We start from the raw sequence: 16,427 nt of genomic DNA, 5'->3' as shown, positions 1-16,427 counted from the left end.
AAAGAAACACTTAAGCAAAACATGCTCAGGTCCCTAATACATTTATTTTTATTTTTTTGTATTTTTTAGTCACTAGTAAAACAATATAATCTATTCTATCTGATTTTTGGATTGACTTTGGATAAATTCTTGTTAAAACTACAAAGTAATTAAATCAAGAGCAGTGATTGATTTACTTTCATTTTCATACATTAAAGACACTGACAGCAGAGCTAGTAAATTAGGCGCGGTCACTTTAAGAGACAAATGCATCCATCATAAAGATACGCATCCGATTTCTTTCCAACTCTTTACTTTCACTGAAGACATAACTACGGACTTTTTCTTACACACTTTCCAAGACGGGTATTTTGACATATTTAGTATGTATTTGTTGTCGGTACAAAAGCAAGAAGACCTTGAGACGCGTCTCTGCTTGCTCCCTGAACACCAGAACACCACGCTGCTGAATTAAGCTCTTTCACTTTTCGCTCTTTTTCTTATGTTTATTTAAAATGCGATTTCTATTTGTTCGTTCAGGTGCAGGAGGACGCAAACGTCCTGAAGGAGAGCTCGGTTCAGTGTTGCACAAGTAACCAGCTGCTCAGTTCAGCTTTCCTGCATCGCGGGGCTGAAGCCAACTTGATGTGTTGAATGCTCGGAGCACGTTATAAAACGTATTCTTAAAATACACATTTCTGTTTTAATAAATGCTCATATTAAAACATAGCATTACACATAAGTAGGTACAAAAATAATCAGTGATACATTTACGACCCCATAAAAATTTGGCTTGCAATGGCATTTCAAAAGGACGCAGTGTAGTTCCCTGTGTAAACAACTAAACTGTTATGAAAACGTCCTCGAAACTGTGCGAATTTCTGCAAACTCATCTTTGTTCTCTTTTCTGTGTAACTGCTGCTGTGTTTGTTTAGCTGTGGCGCTTGCATTTGCCGCGGCTTTTTAAAATGGCTCGGCTGCTTCTGCATAGATCAACCTACCCGGCCTCAAAGATTCGCTCTGATTGGATCTCTTCTCCATTCGTCCCTACCATATATTTTCGTCTCATTTTTATTCGTTGACTAAAGTGTCAGTTATATTTCGGCACGTTTTTCGTCATCATATCTGACTTTTTATTTAGTTTTTATTTAGTTTTCGTCCTTGAAAAAGGTTAGTTGACGAATATTTTTCGTCATAGTCTTCGTCAACGAAATTAACACTGCGGTAAACCTTGCCTACGACACAACAAAGATGCAGATGAACAGAAATGGCAGTGGATTCATACATATACAGCGATATCATTCACCCAGTCAAAGGTTAACACAACCAAGTCAAGCTAAAGCCTTAGGCACAGACAATCATCTACCAACATCATCTCCTTTGTGCAGTGAAACCACCTCTAAGGCAAAGAGCCTGTTTAACAAATGCTAATAGATTTATACATATTTACAAGACAGCCGCTTAATTCGAAAGCAGACACACAAACCATATAGTCATGCCCTTTATCACAAGTACACAGTATGAAGCATTGTGCATGTAGTAAATAGACAGATCCTTGAACAGATGGGTTGTGAGATCAGCAGGTGAGCTAAAACAGACGTCGATGCTTGCCTTGAGGCAGAAATATAGTCCACCGACAGCGATTAAACAGACTCCTTGAGCAGCAAGCTAATGCATTTTAAATCAAGCTCTCACAAAAACCATATCAAATATGCTATTAGAGCACATAACACTTTATACAACACTCATTTTAATTGAACCACATGCTAATTGAGCCTCATACTCTAAATGCATGAATTCAAAGTAACAAGGCTGTAATATGGGCAAAAACAATGAGAAATGTATGACAACAACACTAGAGAGAGGGGAAGAATATTCTATGACAGACTGTCTCATAGCACTTGTTAAGACTCTTGAGAGAAACAACAGCTATTTCCATCTCAAACAAATTTTAAAACTGACAAAATAAGATACCCCAGACCCAACACTTTGTCAGAGAAGAGATATAAAGAGTGTATGATATTTAGGCTGGTGTGGGATTGCATAATATATAATTGCACAACATTTTTTTTTATGTTTTTGAAAGAAATCTCTTATGCTTACCAAGTCTGCATTTATTTGATTCCAAAATTCAGTAAAACCTGTAATATTGTGAAATAATCACAATTTAAAGTAACTTTTTCTACTTGAAAATTACGCCAGTCTTCAGTGTCACATGACCTTTCAGAAATCATTCTTATATGCTGATTGTATGCTCAAGAATCCTTATCATCAATGCCGAGAACAGTGCTGCTTAATATTTTTGTGAAAACTGATCCTTTGATGAATATAATTTTTTTACTAAACTTTTGTAGTAATGCATTTCATCCTTACTGTCTCTAGTTATCCAATTCAAGCTAGTCTAAATTCTTACTGATCCCAAACTTTTGAACAGTTGTTGTGTATGAATGTGTGTGTGTATATAAATATATAATTAATACATTTATAAATAATTATTTATACATTTGTAATAATTATTAAAAACAAACTTAACAAGTGTTGCCAAGTAGGGCTGGTAGTTGTCTCTGCGTATTAAGCTGGAAAAGTAAAAAGTATTTTTTTTTCTCAATTACACTCCTCACCTTTTGAAATTCATGAAAAGTGTAAAAATTACATACCACTGAGATTTCACACTGAACAACGGTTGAATTTTATGCCTTGTTATTTGTACCTGTCAATCGTAAGTAACACTCAAATTCAATCCCCATATTGTTAATTAAGGCACCTGCAGAACATATGAAGGCAAATCCACAGCACAAAGCATGAAAGTCTCTTGTACTCTTATTTTGCTTCGAAACACATAGAGGAAAGGGTTTTCTTTAGGAATATGTCTCACTTAAGCCCTCTAGCTCTAAAGTTCATATACCTTGAGGAACAGACATGGGAATAAGCAAAACAGGAACAAGGGAGCTTGCAAAAACAAAGCAAAAAAACCTTGTCAGACAATTTTTTTTGGAAAATGAGTTGCCGAAAGCCAAGATTATTGTTGAGCTGTGTTTATTGACTCTGTGCTTCAAACGTGCACTGATCTCAAGCAGACGCATTTAATTTTTCATATGCATCTTAATTGCTATCTGGAATATCAACCAGAATCTCACCATGGGGAGGAAGATAGACAAAAAGTCCTGTGGAGACCTGGGTAATTAACTAAATTAGGATCAGCTAATTTGAAAGGAACAGCCAGTATAGACAGTCTCAATCACATGCATTAAAATGAATTCAACAAAATAATGTTACTGGTCACAACAGACATATAAGCTTGCTTTTGAAAGCTTGGATATTAATGCCTACAGCGAATTCAGAACTGATTCATAATTACAAGGTCCAAAGCGGTCATTTCAGCTAAAGAATTCATATTCTGACCAATTAAAGTTTGAATCCAGACCCTGTGTGATGTTTAAAAGGTCACAGCTTTAACAAATGAGGATAAGAACATGTTAGAAAGAAAAAATACATCAAGAGGTGGTGATGACAGCAGAGAAAGTAGGGTAAAAAAGAAGAGGAGTTAAGAAATGAAGCACAAAAAGATACATCTAAAATTAATAGTGCTTTTTTCAGGTAGGTAAGCCTATAACAGTAATATTCGGGTACAGAAATACCACAGAAACTGAATAATCTGTTTAACTTTAAAATAACACGTTTGTCTTCAATGTATAAACAATTATTAATGACAGACAGCAACAGCTTTATTTAGGTTGCTGTCTCTTTAAGACCTCATGCACGGATCTGTTAGACAAGGTGTACAACTGTTTACATTCACTTAATAGACTATATACCGACAATGTTTAGTATAAATCGACTGTTTACATGAATACTTGTCAAGACATGCATGCTTTGTTTGTGAGCTCACAGAAAGTTGCATCACAGAGAGTGTGCATTTACTGAATTGAGCACCTGAATATTTAAAAATGTAAGACTCAAAAGCACGTGCAAATTATACAATATGTCTCAATAATATCTGTCCCGAGCGTCCTTCATGCTGAAATATTTGCGGGAATCAGTAGAATCCCATGCTGAAATTCAAGCCCCGATAGATTCCACACCGACGATGACAAGATTGCAGCACCAAATCATTTACGCCCCCACACATCCTTTACATCCTCACGCATTGACGTCATCACATTGCAGTTGGATTGGCAGATCAGCCAAGTTTAGTAGAGCACCGATGGAGTATGATTACCATAATCGATCGATCAGAGCATCCCTAACAAATCCTTTTTGAAAGAAGCATAAATGAAACGTCAATAATAAATCAGATTGTCTATTACATCAAAAAGGATTTCTACTTTAAAGAGTTGAATCGAGAACTCCAAGGACAAGAACTACAGCAGCTGTGGTATTCTTATAAAAGCAATAGGCATGATAAAATTAAAGTACATCATGGCATTAGCGACACAATGGGTTTGATTCCCAGGAAATGCATTAACTGATAAAATATGTACTGGTGCTTGCAATGAATTGACATCTGCATAACTGTTTCAGACCTATGCTAGTAAGTCTTAACAAGAAAATTAGAAATGAAAATGCTGCATTGCTTTTTTTTCCCCCAGTAAATAAATGATGCTTAAAATTGTGCCAGTTTAGGATACACTTGCTCTTGTGAGGCTCTAACATAAGACACTGAGAGCACACATTTGGGATTTTTGACTGTATCATCTCTTTGAAGGCCATGCTGCAACCCTGTTTTAGCCTAAATGCATTCTGCAGGATATAGGTTAAGTACAACTATCCTCAGTTTCTGACTCCGAGCGAGACCAGGAACATCCAGTCAGTCTACTCTCAGAGATGAATTATGAATGTGTCCTGTGGCTCGACAGGTGAAGTAATCAAGGGCAGTAAAAAGAAAAGTAACTCTGTGTTTAGGATGTATGTTTTCTCTTCCTGTTTCTCTCTCTCTCTCTCTCTCTCCACTGGCTGTGAATGCGTAACCTTAAGGTAAAAGAGCGAGTCACTCCCTGTGGTGACAGGGATGATGGGAACGGTGCAGTTTCTATATTTTTCCTTTTGGATTTTCTAGAGTAGCACTGACATACAAAATGACTGAAATCACTTTGTTTTGCTATTTTGTTAATGTGGCATAACACTAAGGAGCACCTTAAAAAAAAACATCAAATTCCTCGTATGTTTGCGCATACCTGGCGAACAAAGCTAATTTCTAATTTGATTCTGTTTATGTTTTACGGATTCATACTGAAATCGACCGGTGTGAATTAGTGGTCAAAGGATATAGGCTTTTTTGATTTGTTTTTTGATGAATGATATTTTAATAATTGTATATTTATTTTACATAAATTTTGTTGAATAAATAATTGGAAAAATTATTTGGAAAAAACTATTTGAAAGTGTTTTTTAAAAAAAAGAAAACGATTTGGGCCAAACACAAGGAACGTCAGATTAAAAGCCTGAAGATAGAAACAGAATGTACATAGCAGAAAACAACAACAACTGTCATACCCAGATAAAGAAAACAAGCAGAGTGGGTAAATACTGTAGAAACAAAGCCAACAGCATAAAAAAAGAGAGATCCCAGCAGCCTCTACTGCTGCCTGAGTTGGTTGGAGCGTCTCTTTCAAGTAATTATTCACAATTGCCTTTTGAATATTTAATCCTGTACAAAGTCACTCACTTCAGTTGTTTGTGACCTCAATAATGGGAGATGAGCGATCATACTGGTCTTGTAATTTTCTTGGTCTTCTTTGTGTCTCGGTTAAAGCCTATTGCCTCTAGGTAACATTTTTTCATAAATGAATCGATCAAGAAAGAGGTATAGGCTCAAGCTTAATTTTTAAAGGATGGAATCACATTTCACTCTCCCATTAAAAGATTTAAGTGACAAAGGATTGACTGTGTACTCATGAGAGCCACAGCTACTTACGCAGGCCTCCGACTGCCTATAAAAGCTCCATTAACCACACTAAAGACCAGATTCCCTGGGAGGGGAAAACAAATCACCATTTAAGATATACAACCACTGCACAATTTAAGTCTGGTATCCTCTGTGCAAAAGGAACTTCAACTGAACTTCAACTGCTTCTTTATCCGATCTGTCTTTAGCTGATAAAATACGGTTTTACATTTCCATGGCAGACCAGCTGTTTATTTTAACATGATATCTGAACATCAGACAAGAATATCGACGAGGCACAAATAAAGAAACAGGAATGAATAACAATATTTCCTGCAGTGCTAGAACAACCTTGCATGCCTATATGCAAATTTTATGCAAATATCATGGTATGTTAATGCCACTGTTGACTTGCTCCAGCATCACTGCCATCTCAATTTAGACTGAACATGAAAACAAAAAAACTTTTTTTTCCCTAAGGCATGCCATTAAAAGATCTGAACAGGAAACAGTGACCTGTGTATATTTCCTGCTATCATATCCCTTAAAAATATGAGAAGAAATATAAAAATATAAGAACTTACACAATTATATATAGTGTATATAATTATACATGTTGCTATGTTGTTGCAAAATAAAATAAAAACTTAAAAAAAGTGTCTATCTGGTCCCTACGAATGGCTCCGGTCCTCCTTTCAATGAAAATCTAATTTTTGTAATGTCTGATCATGTCCCAGATGCATGTCTGATCACTTATATAGGTAACAAGTTAAAAACTTATGGTGTGTTTTCAAATCTCTTAACTCAATGAATAATGTCATTTTCAGCACCTTATCTGCCTCTTGTTGGTAACTTGTTGGCAAAACAATAAGTCTTATGAAAACCAATCAGATATATCACTTTGCATAATCAGTTAAGTGTTCCCATCACAAAAATATCACACACCAAAAAAAATAAAAATAAATAAATATTTGCTTACACAAAACACACAAACACAGCTCCATGGCTGCAGTTGGAAGGTAAACACCATCTGCCATCTGCCTATCCTGCATGGTCACTCCATCCCTCTTCTATGTCTCTCCCATACCTCATACAATCAACCAGCAGAGAAGCGGCTCCCCTGGCCCTCACAGCCCGGACCTGAGGATTATGAACATCACCCCGACAGGATGAACCAACAGTGGCTCATTTGCCATATTATTATGCCTATGAATAAGAAGAAAGTATAACCGCACACTTGCCAGGCTCAGAGAATTGTCGACCAGCAAAGATTTATATTACGTTAGATATTTTTGATATCAGTGGGCAGAATTATGTAAAAAGTGCGGATAAAGACATGTCCCAAACAAGTGATAATGTGAAACAACATGTGAAATTGTTTTTGCTGTCAGACTTTTTCATTTGTTTTGAGTAATGGAATCTTTTAGTTGGCATCGATCAATTTCCAAAAAAAAGAAAAAGAAAAAATAACCAAATTAAATTAAAAAAAAGTACCTTTTATCTGTAAATTATGTCCAAGAGTGTCCAAAAGATTTTGTATATAATTATTTACCACAAGAACATTTAATTCAAATTTCAGCCAAAATAACTATTTTCGATGTATCCAGTTACAATAGTATAAATAATTATACTGTGAAATAAGATTTCAGACTGTCTCAAGATTTTTTTTTTTTACTTTACTTCTAATGTCAAATCCATTCACCATAATATGTCTAGAACACAATTTCCTAATAACCAGTATGTGTATCTACAAAGAGTGAAGCAGAAAGAAAAATATTTATGTAAATAAAGAAAAAGAAGAAGCAGCAGCAGCTCAGCAGTTTATATATTCACCAGTGATATTTCTAGAAGCTGCTTTGTATAGTATTGCAATGTATTTGAAAAATGATTTGTCATCTTGATTGCACACGTATAAAAATGAATAATTTCCTTTTAAAAACATGATATAGTGCTAAATTACGATGAATATCATATTTATGATGCTGCTTACTTGATGCACAAAGGAATTTGTCATCCAAAGGCAATGCGCCATAAACAGACCTTTACATTTCAGTTGAGATATGTAGATGCATTTATTTTAATAGCAAAAACAAACTTTAAAATACCCTGAATCCTGTCAGAAAGCCTTGCAAGTTGCAAATGTAAATAATTGTGGTCCATTACATCTTATTATCAGCGTGCTACTGTTTGCTGGCATATAACGCCTAATAAGCAGCAATTAGTGTGTTCATGGCTTCTCTTTTAAACAGACAAGGCCTTTTAAATAGAGTCTGCTGAAGCACTGGCATATTAATTACTACTTTATTAGAACACTGTGCTACACTGCAGTGCTGAGTACATTATTCATGCATAAACCTAAGGGCTGAAATAATTACAGCCCATGTGTAGCACTTTACCCATTCAAGATTTGGACCGTTTTCTTCGACATGGTGTGCATTCGGTGCCTCAGTGTGTACAAGATGTGGGTAATGCTGCCACCTCATGGTTAGAAACAACCATGAGAATCCCAACTGAAAATTATGTACAAGGCTTTTTCTAAACAGCGTAGAGGAAATCCACTCAAACACTCCATGACTAGCCATTTATCAGACAGTAGTGGACTTAGGGATCTGAAAATAGCAAACACAGTATAGGGAATCATGAAAGCTTTACTCCTGTTTACTATGGTTTACAGAACAATTCTCATCCTGATTAGCACTAACAGTCCATCTCTATCTAGTAATCTTATTATACAGTCATTAAAAAGGTACAGTATGCCACAAAAGACTACATCCAAAAAATTAATTGGATTATCGAAAATGGGCAAAGAGGCAGAAGCTGGTTGCTGAAACCATGTGCACCCAGCTCGACGATGTTGATAGCAGTGGTGATCCACCTGTCACTCAAGTGACCACGCCCTTAATTATGCAGAACTTTAAGGCTTAATATAATTTATACAGATGAGTTTTAAAAAATAAATAAATAAAAAAATCACCCCCCTCACAGCTGTCATGAGGAGCAAAAATAGCTATATAATATTGGCCATTATAACATGGGTAGTCTATGGGACTGACTCCCTTTTGGAGCCAGCCTCAAGTGGCCAGTCGATGAATTGCAGTTTTAGTTACTTCCGTTTTGGTTTCAGGAGGGAGACCTGGGGCCTGTACCATGATGGGAGCTGAACAAATTCAGAGTTACAGGATTAGTTTTGAGTTGACAAAACCAAACCTCTCCAATCCAGCTTTGTTGGTACCATGATGCGGTTCATCAACTTTCTTTGTCAACTCGGGCTTTGATCCTGAGTTTGTGGAACGTGTGCACATGAATGTGTGACATCACTGGTGAACAGCCAATCACAAAGCCTTGCAACACAAAAGCAAGTTTGATTTACTTCTCGCGAGAAACCCAGCGAGATTCAAAACTAAAGGATAAAGGTTTTGCTAAAGGTTAAAAGATTGAAGAATATGACAAATTTAAATGTCATATGAAAAATGAAGGAGGACAAATAAAATAAATTATCTTGCTCTATCAGTACAGTCACAAGTGAAACTTGTGAGTTTATACATTATACATTTATACATTAAAGTGAGTTTATACATTTGAAAATATATAGTATATATAGTAATAATAATATATAGTGATAGAGACTCGAACATGTAAGGTTAAATAGTGCAATCTTTTAACACTACAGCTTATTTATATTACACAATCTGTATACATTAATTTTTTAAATAAACGATTTATAATAACTATAAAACTAAAATTGCTTGTGTGTAAAAGGTAATTATCATTAATATCATTTTATTATATAATTTTCATTTGATTTTTGCATTAGTGACCTTTAATTTAGAGCAAGATAAACTAGAGGAGTGACTTTGTGTCAGACATGAGTAACTTTTCTCACATCTGATTGGTCCAAATTCAGTTTGAGATCTCTAACCCAGAACATAAGCTGCCCCGGAGCAGATTAGCCATGGAGTGTAAATTACTACGACAATGAATGCCGCTAAAAGCCAAGCCACTTATGTGGTACCTAAAACCCAGGATTGGTGCAAACTAACCTGAAACTTACCTGGCTAGCCAGCTAATCTAGCTTCATGGTACAGGCATGGAAGTTTGCCAATCAAACATAACCAAAATCCCCTTTACTATTTTTTGCCACTTTCAATGCTGCAGTACTACACATGGACAGCAGATGTAGCTATGGCACTAGGCTTAAGAGTGCACAACAAAATAAACTCATCACTCAATGTATCCTATTCATTCATTTTAAGTTGCATCAGTGGCATTTATTTAAAATTCAGTCCTTAAATTTTAACCATTTGCCACAAAGGTAATTTTAGTAGTTATAACGGACACAATTTTGTAGTTTTTATTAATAGTTTGAATTCGTTTTCATTTTATATTTTCTGTTTTCCTTTTAATTAAACATTTTAGTAATTGTTGTTGTTGTTGTGTTTTTAAATGTCTGTATAGCTTTTATTCATTTTTATGTTAGTTATACTAAATGTTAATAAGAAATGCTTCCTGGGCAAATTTGTTATTTAATTATTTATTTATATATATTTTATGTTGTTTTAGTTAACATTTAGAAGTTTTTGTTGTTTGCCACATGGGTACTAATGTACTAATTTTTACCACATGCATCACAGAGATCTGGAGTAAAAAAAAAACAAAAAAAAAACAGATTTACACCAAGCATTATGTTGCAGTTCCTTATAAATATCACTTTTAATTGCATTTGTCAGATTTTCACTTGCATTTTGGGTAATTTTGCATCCATCGGCTTGTGTTGGATGGAAACAGATAGAGAGGTTTCATGCGCATGTGTGGTGCACGTGCACTCACCAGTCCCGCAGTGAGAGAGGGGGCAGACTGGCCAAAGGATTGACTCCTCATGCGGACCAAGTTATTGGGTTCTCCTGCATGCTGCTGCCCGGCCAGCTGACTCACTCCACCATGCATGCTGCTGGACAGAGGCAGAAGCTGCTTTCCTGCAGCACACCAAGGAAACACAGCATTAGGACATAGTCTTTTCTTGTTTGTATACATGTCTGTATTCTGTGGTCAAAACCAAATCTTCTCTCTGACAGCTTTAATATAATGAAAACCAATTTCTGCAGTCTGTGTAGATCGCTTATTAAATAAAAGCAAATTTATTACATAAAAAAAAATTATCAGATATTCTGGCTTCCATTGAAGCAAATGGTGCTCTCAAAACATTCTCAAATCATGTTGCATAACATGATCATCAGGATTAACACAAACTTCTTTTAAAAGCGAACGGAGTGAGGCATACAAATTTGTGATGTCTCACCGGTGAGGATTCCAGCCATACTGCTGCGTCGGGCTCTGGTGTCATCCTGACTGAGCTGCCGCTGCAGTTTGGTTTTTCCTGCGGCAGGAGACAGGTCAGGGTTACTCAGCTTCCTGAACAGCAGGGAAGGCGGCGCCGGCAGCTCTCGCTGTAACACAGAGATTAGGAGGGGTTTTTTTTTTTGGGTTTTTTTCATTAACAAATACCATATAACATACATAAGTCGCACCTGAGTAGAAGTCGCATTTATTTAGACCCGAGAACCAAGAGAAAACATTACTGTCTACAGCCGCAAGAGGGCGCTATATGCTGCTTAGTGTAGACTACAGGAGAACTGAGCAGCATAGAGCACCCTCTCCCGGCTGTAGACGGTAATGTTTTCTCTTGGTTCATTTCTCTCGGTTAATGTCAAATTAATTTTGATAAATAAGTCGCACTTGACTATAAGTCGCAGGATCAGCCAAACTATGAAAAAAAGTGCAACTTATAGTCCGGAAAATACGGTACTACTGAAACTTGGAATATATGAATTCGGTGAATTGAATAAGACACTGATATGCAGTATAGTTATAACACTCCCACACTGTGGCATTGCATCACACAGAGTAACACTGCAAAAAAACTAATCTGAAAATGTTGACTTTCTGCTAACACTTGAGCTGGGGGACATATTCTATTCATTGCAATTCTTCAGCAATTCTGACACTCATAAATTCAGAATTCATTGGATTAGAAGCACATGACTAGATTGCTTATCCACTTGAGTTGGACAAATCTGCATCTTGTGAAGAAGAGCCATCCAGGTGTGAATGTTACTAAGTTTATTAAATCTATGGGTATTCTACACATTTATGCATAATTAAGCTTAATGCAAAGGTCTACGTAATATTCTAATTCAAAAATGGAAAGACTAAATGCGTTTTATTTTCGAAGGCAAAATAATAATAATATATATATATATATATATATCAACGTTTTGCCTTTGCACAGCAGAACAATCAATAAGAAAAAATGTTACAAGAAAAAAAAAATCATGAGGTGTCTATAAATTCTCATACCTAGCCAAGACACCTGCATGAGTTTTTCTGTTGGCCTGTATTTTAACATCAGTACATTAACAAGTCACAAAAAGACAACAGAAATGTGAAGCTGTAGTCAACACAAAAATTGTGTCGACAGGAAAACAGCACAATCAAATTTTAGTAGTAAGAAAAATAGAGCCAAACAGATTTCTTTTAAGACGCCTGCAGATTCATTCATACTCCCTGTGTTCTTCGTCAGGATGGGAAACAGACATTGCCATGGAAATCTGGCAGGATCTCTGCACTGGTCACATCCTCTCTGTAATGTCACGAAATTCCAAAAACATCTGGAAGGACTGTGTATATCAAACAGGCAGAGCTCATAAAACCACACCGCGACGCCTCAAAAGCAAACATACGTCAGTTCTGCAACTAGCTCACACAAACAAACCAAATGCAATCCTACCAGTGACCACTGGAGACAGAAGAAAATAAGAACATTGCCCTAAAGGAATTTGTTTTATTTGCATACAAAGAGTATTCTCGTTGCTGCGGTAGGTAACTTTTGACCCTCTAACGGTTAATAAACAGAACTGCTTGCGACTTGCAGAAGAACATCGTAGCCGGAACTACTTCTCTCTGTTTATGTCTATGAAGAATCACAAAGGTACTGGGTGACTCCACCGCGGTACCCCCGAAGCAATCTAAAATAGTCCGAATATAAACACTTATTATAGGTGCACCCTAGTGATTCAGGACAAGCCAAAAACACGGTTTGGAAAATGGATTCATGGTGTACTTGCTTATTATATACATTTTTCTACATTTTGAACACAAACAAAGTTACGGACCGCAGCTCTGATTGGTTGTTTTTTACCGGGAGCGATGGAGTTTCTGCAAATGGCAATAGGACCACTGGGAGGAGCCAGAGGAGCTTGATTTTATTCACATATTATCTGTCTCATATTCTACTGTCAGGACATAATGACAGGTTTAACAAATATGTAAAAAATATATTTTTACAAAAGTTACCTACTGCAGCTTTAAGATGCTTTTTTTCTACATTATCTGTAATAATGGGTTTTGCCATTGCTTTCATTTTAGTTTTAGTATTACACTATAATACCATTCATATTTTTACTTTTTTATGATTTAAAGAAGAAACCAATCCAAAGTATAGTTGACATTTGAGGCTTAATACTACAGAAATTTTTTTAGTTAGTGTTTTCAGCTTGTTTATTTTCATATAAAAATACGGCATGCAATTGCAACAAAAAAAATTGCTACACAACAGTTTTCACCACTGAAAATAATAATTTTTTCTTGAGTATAATATCAGCATTTTAGAATGATTTCTGAATTATGTGACATTTTAGAATGAAGAAATGGCTGCTGAAATTTTTGCCATTACAGGAATAAAATATATTTTACAATATAAGCTACAACAGTACATTAAGTACATTAAGTTACGCATTTTTTACTTGACAAAAAAAAACAGCTTTCCTTTGCATCGCTTACCTTGCGCATACTTGATGATTGCTTTTTCGTTGTTTTTAATTTATAGACCGGTTGAGACAGGTCATTGGCACCAAATACCACACACGCTATTCTTAAGATTGCTACATCTATCATATGCTCTCAGCTCCTAAAGTTCAGCTAAATTTACAGCCAACACCATACATTTTCTCCAGCCTGCTATAGTCCAGGTGAGCAAGTGCACACTCCATCAATGACAGGCTTGAAGATGCAGCCGTTAAGTCCTGCCTGAGAGAATGTCATCGGGAGAGGCTGGGTGACCATGACGTGAGTGTGGAGTCCCAGGGCTAATCAGCTGAGGATCAGGGACACAGGTGAACACACGTGAGAAACAAGTCTGGGAGGGACACTCATCTGCCTCAGGATATGCACTGCAGTAAGACTTTAACATCAGCTCTGTTTTAGATGGCACAAGCTAGCAGTACTTTGGTCAATGGATCATTACTATGTTTGGAAAGAATGGAAAAATGTGAAATAATGGCAGCTGTACCTCAAAGCATGTTTCTGCATGGTTAAACAATGAAGCAGAAAGTGTACTTAAAAGGTAAAATTCGCACAACATTTTTAATTCTGTTCTGTCATTGTTTATTTCACACTTGTGTTGTTCAAAAAACATATGACTTTCTTCTGTTATTCTGTGAAATAATTTGCTACAGTACTAAAATAACCAAATTAAATAAACTTAAAAAAAACAACTATATAGACATTAAACAATTTCATCAAAATGTTTCCTTTTGTGTTGTAAAATGAACACGGTTCTGCAACAATATAAAGATGAGTAAATTAATACAATTAGAATTTTGGGGGTGAACAGTCCCTTTAAATAGCTCTGTTTGCACTCCAATACATTGCTGTTCACTTGGTTTGGTCAGTCGTGCTTTGACAGAGCATGAAAGGGAAAGCTACACAGTTATCTCATTACCTCAGAATCTCGAGGCCTTAATGACTCTCCAGTGAATGCTGTACGTTTATACTCCGCTCACGTTGCACACTTGTAGCAGGGTTAATTTCACTTCCCCAGATGTTTTTCCAGAGGCCTCCCCAATCAGACTGACTTATGTCAGCTCAGTGAAGAAAGCTCACTGATCACTGATAAGAGACCAGGGAAATGCATTGGCTAATCACTGGAGACGGCTGATTGGGTTTGATCTTATTTACAAAATGTTTAACTGAATGATTCACACAAGGGAGGATATGACATAAGAAGATCAGCTAGAAAAAGAAAAAACAGCATTGTGAAATCATATCAGAATGCCAGAAGTATATCAGCAATTCATGGATACTTATTTTGTGAGACCAACAAGTAGCTTATATCAATACCACCACTACAGCCATGCACATGCAGACAAAAGTCTGAAATGTGACTGTGTGTAAAAGAGAAGAGACATAGACTGCCCTTGGTCAGGATGTGATGGATAAGAGTTGTCACTGTGCAACCACATAAGGTCAGTGCTCAGCACTGTAGAACCACAGAAGAAAAAAGTGAGGGAGTTGCATATGTAACAAAATGTGTCACAGTAGCACACAGTGTTTATTGCAGAAAGCAACATTTAACATTCTCACTTAAATGTTATCACTGTGAAAGATGCAGAGCTAAATTCCTGCTGACTGAACGGTTGATTTTGACAGTGAGAGCAGGAGAGTGAGTCATTTCTTAGCTCCCAAGCCTGATGAGGAAACAAAACACAACCAAACAAGTCAACCGCAAACCTAGTACCATAACTAATCTGTTAGTTCCTGTGATGTAACACTCAAATGCCATGACACCACCAGCCTTTGCCCTGGAGTAGCTGGGATTATAGAGCAGTGAAGACTTCACTTCAGGGTCCAAGTGTAATGTGGCCATGCTTCTGTTGGTTCGTAGATTACCCTGAGCTAACCCACAGACAGAGCGACGCAATGCAGGCAACATTATCACTAGAGCAACTCAATCAGAAGCAAGAAATTGGATCTGCTTAAAATTAGATCTCTAAAGACCATTTCACACGTCGCACCCGGCATATTGCCGGAACATTGCCGGGTCGCCTTCTGTGTGAAAGCAGTCACGTCCCGGGATTGATTGCGGCATTAAACATGGGTCGGGGACCTAGTATTATTGCCGGGTTCAACCCGGGACGAGCGCTGTTTGAACAAAAGCCAGATCTAATGCCGTGTCGCGTTATCGCGCAACTCTTTTACCGGCTGTTTGAAAGAGGGTCAACGTTCGCAATGAAAAAATGTGTGCAGAGATCAGTTAGTTCCTCACTTTCCACGCTGGCGCCGAGATCGTTCGCTTGCTTCAGTGAAAGTATAACGTGCCTAACGTTTTCGATTCGTACTAGAGCTGAAACTAACGATTATTTTTTCGCTTAATCGACTACTCTAATGATTATTTTATTACAATAAATAATTAATCTAATGTTCTTTTTTTGATTAGCTAATGAATCCTTTGGATAACTTTACAAAAAAATATAAGTACAACTTTTAATATAATATTTCAACCTTTATTAATTTTCAACCAATGTGGTTGAAGTTTTTACAGTATACAAAAATAAAGAGGCAAAGAAAATTATTTTACTATGGTAAATATGAGTTTACTATAGCACTTATAATTAAACCACAGTAGCCACAAATGTACAGTTGTCTGAGACGTCATGAAATGTTCTTTAGCATCACAAACCATAAAATGTAGTCAGGGTTCTGCTATGGTTTAGCATGGTTTCCAGAGATC

General features: G+C 36.5%; 1 protein-coding gene across 1 annotated transcript in view; it reads right to left on the bottom strand.

The window, feature by feature from the left end:
* Positions 1–16,427, bottom strand: part of mast2 (microtubule associated serine/threonine kinase 2) — a 126,914-nt gene that overhangs the window by 87,772 nt on the left and 22,715 nt on the right. The window contains exons 2-3 of the mRNA XM_026213529.1: positions 11,160–11,307; positions 10,691–10,836 (exon numbers count right to left, since the gene is read on the bottom strand). Of these exons, the coding sequence (XP_026069314.1) occupies positions 10,691–10,836; positions 11,160–11,307 (294 nt within the window). The remainder of the gene's footprint in view (positions 1–10,690; positions 10,837–11,159; positions 11,308–16,427) is intronic.

Source organism: Carassius auratus, chromosome 31, assembly GCF_003368295.1.
Source record: "Carassius auratus strain Wakin chromosome 31, ASM336829v1, whole genome shotgun sequence".
NCBI lineage: Eukaryota > Metazoa > Chordata > Actinopteri > Cypriniformes > Cyprinidae > Carassius > Carassius auratus.
The sequence above is the reverse complement of the archived record's forward strand: the minus strand, read 5'-3'. Positions and strand labels throughout refer to the sequence as shown.